The following is a 6,000-nucleotide window of genomic DNA, read 5'->3' on the forward strand; positions in this document are numbered from 1 at the left end:
GTGAACCAAAATGACTTGACGGCTTTGGAAAGTGGTGGGGTACACATTTCCTAACTGCAGCTCTGCTGCTGGTGCCCTGTGGTGGCTTTCACTGCTCTCTCCTCAACCATTTTGGCTGTCATCACACCATTCTGCTAGGACCTTGGGCTGGCCTGCAGCTCCATCTGCTAGCCTTGCTTGAGCTTAGTCCTCCTGTGTTTGTTACATGCCTTTTTTTTTTTTCCTGATGCAAATATTAACTCTTTGACATTAAGAAAAATACCCCAAAACATAGTCTAGCCAATGGTTCTACTTCTGGGCTCTGCTTACCAATGTTTGCAGGCATACCAGAGAAGTTGTGCTGAGGATGCTCCAAAGTCGCCTTCCTTGTATGCCCTGACAGAGCACTAAGACAGAATCTTGCAAAAATAGCAGCCTCTGTTGTTCTTCCCAGTGCGTTTTGGTCTCACATCTGAAAGTCAGTATTTACTACAGGTAGCTGTGCTGCTTCAGGAGGGAAGTGGCCCTCCGAGTTGCTTTGTTCCCTATAGAAAGAATAACACTTTGGATTTCTGCAACAGGACTTCCAGGAGACAGCCCACAGCTCTGCTGGTTGGGGCAATGAGTCTGTCTGTCCCGAGCTGTGAGACGGGGGACTCCCCTCATCTAGTGGGACAGAAAGAAGAAGGAGAAAGTGTTTCTGAGTCCTGCTGACTCAATGCAGTGCCAGGTCTTGTCATGATGCTGCCATTTGCCTCTCTGCTTTGATGTGCCATGAAACACCAAGCCACAAGCTTCTTTGGAGGAGGCAAGGTATTTCATGTCCCAGATGTGGTGTTTCCTTTCTGCTGCTCTGCATGCAGCAAATTCTTTGACAACATCAGCATTCTCCAGCAATGTTTATTTTGTTTTCTTCTGCCTCCTACCTCTTCCTGTGTGTGCAGACACATAGCTGATGGCTTGCAGTGAATCACTGATGTAGAAAGTATCAGGGCTTGCGTTTGTCAGGGGGTTTTGCTTTGAGAAGGAGGGGTTGATTTTCTGCTATGCTTTGCTTTATCCAGTATTGTGTTGCTGCGTAGATGTCCCTTCTCTGAAATTTCTTCCCTTCAGGGAAGGAGACTGTAGAGCAGTCAACCATTCCTCCAACATGCCTTGCTTTGTTTGCTTCACCATAAGCTGATCAGCCATCAGTTCTACCTCTTGAGCAGCAAACCAGCTTCCAAGGTCCTTTCTCTTTCCTTCCTGGTACCAGTTAGGGCAGGTTGCTGAGGGCACATTGTTTCCATCCAGGGATGAAATTTCCACCACCTCTTTGGGGAACCTGGTCCTGTCTTTGACCTCCTCAAAGTAAAAAGATTTTTCCTCATTCTGAGTCAGAATTTTTGCCATGTTCCAGTTCATGTCTGCTATTTTTCACTGTTTGCTTTGCACCTCTGTTTTGTTGGCCCCTAGCTGCTTCCTCACTGCTCTCTCCATGCTGTCACTTCTCTCCAGCTCATGGCAATCCTTCCCCAGCATGCCTATCTCGAATCCCTCCTTGCCTGGGTGAGTCAACCTGTTGGCAAAGACACATCTGCCTTACTTTGTTTGACAGGCTCCTGTTCCTGCTCAGGAGACCTTGTACCTCCAAGGGGGTCCCATGGTCATAGATGCTGAAGCATTGTCCATGAGTTTGGGGCCTACAGAGAGGAGCTAATGAGCTGTGGGTTGTAAACACTATTCCTATGAATCCAGCCACACAGCTGGAAGTGGTGTGTTGCTCCCTTCAGGCTTCATTTGCTTTTCCCCACCTAGCTCATAGGCAGCTTTGCCTCAAAAGGATCATCAGCCACTTCTGCCAAGGAGGGGCAAGGGGAGGCTGCTGTCTGTTTACTTTGTGGTAAGCAAAGCAGAAAATTATGTTGTTTCATTCCTCGCTACACATAAATTCAGAAGATGAAAATGTATTAAAAAAATAAATAAATTAGAAGATTCCTTTTTAGTCAAACTCCCTCACCACCTCTGGGTGTGAAAAGTGGAAACAAGATATGAATGTGAGAGGCTGCAACAGCCTCATCTGCTTGGAGGCCATTACACCAACATGCCCCATACCTGGAGGTACCTGTTAAGGTCCCAGTGTGGTCACTTTGGTCCTGCGACACAAACTCAGTTAACTTGGAAGGTCTTTAAGGATCTTGGATGCCTGAGCCATGGCTGGTCTCATGAATCTTTAAAAACCCTACCATGCACTTGGTGCTGTGCCATGTGAGGTGCAGTCAGCCAGAAGCTGATCCCTTCATAGGGTATCCCTCCTGACTGAATGATTGTTGCAGAAACCTCCTTGCTGTCACCGTTGTGCCTTCCCTCAACAAGTTCTCATTAGCCATGAAGCACATCCCTGCTTCTCACCTTGTCACAGCAGTCTCAACAGAAATGAGCTTATCATCTCTCTGCTCCCAATGAATGTTTAGTGATGTGAGCAGCAGAGCAGGGTCCTGGCTAGTAGTGTGGCTTCTGTCTGCTTGTGGGAGGTAACAATAACTAATGCACCCTCTGAGACAGTGCATTAAGGCCTGGCATCCTGCAGAAGGCCTATTAAAAATTAGCTGGGACAGTGCTTAGAGGCTGCCAATTCCTTCCATGTATCATTGAGGCAGTCAGGCAAGTGCTTTGATATATTTCATGAAGACCTCCACCCCAAACCTGTCCAAACACAAAGCATTGCAGTTGCAACAAAGGCCATTTCTACCTGCAGATCCTTGAAGCAGCAGTACGTGTTATTCTGATACCATCTCAGAAACTCAAGTAGTAATGAGGAGTGCAACATGTGAGAGGAGTCTGTGGCTTCCTCTGGTTAATGAGTAGATAGGTTAACGAGTCAGGCTGCCCTCGAGAAGTCTGGGTAATGAGGTCCAACTTTATTCTGTCTTCACAGTTCCACCAAAGATCTCCAATATCTCCTCGGACATCACCGTGAATGAGGGTAGCAACGTGACCCTGGTTTGCATGGCAAATGGGCGTCCTGAGCCTGTCATCACCTGGAGGCACCTCACCCCAACAGGTAAGAGACCCCCTGGAATCAACTGTGCTGGTGATGTGTGAACTGTGCAGTAATTTTCTTCTCTTCCAACATCAGTAGAAAATTTCAGTAGCAATACAGGCAGCTGTGTGAAAGTTGCAGGAATCTTAAATGCACTGAAACCTTGTTTTCCTGGGTGAGTTCCCAGCCGCATAACCAAGTTGTCCAAGGGAACAAATGAAGTTACTTCAGTAGATGCTCTACAAAATTGCTTTACCTGTAATTCTGTCTAGCTTTTGTCTTCTAGTTGTCCCAGTCTCTACTGCTAGTAATGCACAGCATGATGGTAGAGGCAAAACACTGCTGGTGACAGAGAGGGAAAATTTTCTATTTAGATATTACATAGAAGAGGTTATTTCCAAAAAAAACATGCCATTTGCCTTAAAAGGGAAAGGCAAACAGTGACACAGATTATTTCATAATACTCTCTACTTTGTCAGACAGTCTTCCTGTGTCTTGTGAGGTGAGGAAAGAAAACATTTGATCTGCAAGATTAGTGAAGGGCAGGGTGGATAGAGAAGAGATGAGAATTCACCAGCTTTGTTCTGCTATGTAGCTGTGCCTTTCATGCTTCAGAACATGGCAAGCTTGGAAGAAGAGTATCCTTTCAGTAGCCAGACTCCATGGTGTTAGCAGCTTGGGTTGCAAGGAAACCTTCACCCCCTAAAATTTATCAGTAGAATGGGAGCAAGAGGTAGTTTTCTCTTCCTCTGTGTCATGTCCTTTTAGGAGATGAGATACCTCTTTACCTGATTTCTTTTGACATCAGATATTCTTTCATCTAAAATGTGAGGGGAAAGCATTAATTAGCTTCATATGAACAGTGGTCTGTGATATTCCCATAGAAATAAAGGGCTAAAGAGGATTTGAAGTCATCAGAGTACAAGCTTTGCACGTGCTACAAACAGTTGAGCTATCTGCTGCAGTTCAGCAGCCAGAAAATGAGAGGCCATTTTGCAGAAAGAAGGTTGGAGAGAAAATGTAGAATGACACATTGGAACAGAGCTCAATCCAAGAGCTTCATCCATAAACCCCCAGATTTGAGACCTGTGATTCAGATTGGGATTACTTAGGTTTCCTGTCTTATCACTCCAGCCAAACCAAAGTCCTCCTGTGCTTTCATGTATGTGAAAGCCAGATATGCAGTTTGTATTTCTGGCCCATTTCTTGCAATACCAAAAGGAGGAAGACAGGGAAAGATTGTCAGGAAGAGGTGGGAAGAGCAGAACTGATGAGAGAAACTACTCCTTTGTGGTATCATTGTCACTACCTTCTGTTGGTTTGAGTATTAATCATGACTGTGCCATTTGTATACATAGGGAAATAAAAACTTTTTTTTTTTTTCCCCTCCTTTAATTATGTGTATAGAAACTTCTGCTCCTGGAATTTGTGCACTTGGCCAAACATTGTCCAAGTTAAGGGTGTTACAAGGATGCTAGCTTCAATCTTCGAGAAAACAAAGATCTGATACATGAGATGTATTGTTCAGAGCAGTAATAAAAGATTCTTGTCCTGACTCATCATTTTGGCTGCATATACATGCTTTGTGGGTTTTTTTCCCTATTGTACTGCCTACTCCATTGTATCAGACACAGACTTATTTTCTCTCTTTCTCAAAGCCTTCTCACAGCAAATCTTCATTCTGTCTTTCCTCTTTGGTGAGCAACAAGGACTGGGGAATCCCATCCCAACTTTGATTCCAGGGTCAGTTTTCCTGGATCGGTTGCTCAGTTTTCCAGCATTCCCCTTCACACTTTTTCTCCTATGCTGTGTGTCTCAGACATGTTGCCTTGTTAGCATCCATCAGAGCTATCTCTTCCAATCCATCCTCAGTATTCCCTTCTACTCTGAAGCTTGCCAAGCACACCCTTCCTAACCAGTGAGATGAAGGACAGGCAGACCCCAGTCTGCCACCTCCATGTCTCACTGCTTGTTGTTCTCTCTCTTTTTCCTCATCTCAACCCATCTGTTACCTTTTCAATTTACAGAGGAACTGCTTTCAGGCAGATATCAGGTCTTTGTGCAGCCTGTAGCCCAATAAGGCACTTATCCCAAAATGGGGGACAGAAAGGGCTTTTAAATGTTTCCCTTGAGGCTGACAAACAATATAAATTCCAAATCTATTCCAGAGCTGCTGCAGTTAGAAACACATCTTGTCTTGGAATCTCCCTTTTCCAGAACTGTAAGGCATTTTGGCTCAATTTATGCTAGTTTTGAAGACATCTGCTATGCATCAAAAAGCTTATTTTAGATCATTGTAAAGGTTTTTAAAATCTCCCTCTCTCTCTTTGGATTTTTTTGCAGTTAAACATATGACTGCAGAACTAGAAGAATGAACAATATTGTGCTTGTGTAGGAGGCTTTGAATGGATGGGTTGTGAAATGAAACCAGCTCTGGGGGCAAGAGGGCCAAATTACTTTTTCTTTGTGCACTGTCCTCATGGAGTTAATTAGCAAATTTCTCTGCTGTTTCTTTCATTCATTGACTTCATCAATAGTGTTTGTTGGCTAATTACCTGAGTTAGGACCTCAGGAATTATTTATTTCTTGTTGGCTGGGAAGTGGAAGATACAAATGCAAAGGGAGAGCAGTGTTGCTACTTATGCAAAGGAGGCAAGGATGCATATGATAGTTCATTTAAACGCTGCTGAGCCTCAGGAGTGATTATAGCCCACTCATCTGCCTATCTGGAAAGTTAAAACAATTGCTTTATAAAATGCTGTATTTCTTCCTTTGCTGGTGTTTCAGTGAGTAGTTGAACTAGGCATTTTTCTCACATCGACTCTTAAGTCCCAAGCCCTGAAGCAACCCATAGGAAAAAGCCCTGTCCTTACCCTGTGAGAGAGCTAAAGTGTGACTGTGGTTGTTGACTGCACCGTGGACACCTGGGAGGAAGGCAGGTAAGGGGAAAAAATACTTTAATAATTCTGATGTCCAGTGACACTACAGGTCAGATTCAA

The 6,000-nt window shown here is 44.3% G+C and overlaps 1 protein-coding gene across 5 annotated transcripts in view; it reads left to right on the plus strand.

The window, feature by feature from the left end:
* The window catches only part of LSAMP (limbic system-associated membrane protein), a 1,070,131-nt gene that overhangs the window by 940,071 nt on the left and 124,060 nt on the right, over positions 1–6,000 (plus strand). For all 5 annotated transcript variants that reach the window (XM_009998230.1, XM_009998226.1, XM_009998228.1 and 2 more), the window contains one exon: positions 2,897–3,022. In XM_009998230.1, the coding sequence (XP_009996532.1) occupies positions 2,897–3,022 (126 nt within the window). The remainder of the gene's footprint in view (positions 1–2,896; positions 3,023–6,000) is intronic.

The sequence above is a fragment of the Chaetura pelagica genome, unplaced genomic scaffold (assembly GCF_000747805.2).
Source record: "Chaetura pelagica isolate M959 unplaced genomic scaffold, ChaPel_1.0 scaffold65, whole genome shotgun sequence".
NCBI classification, from domain to species: Eukaryota; Metazoa; Chordata; class Aves; order Apodiformes; family Apodidae; genus Chaetura; species Chaetura pelagica.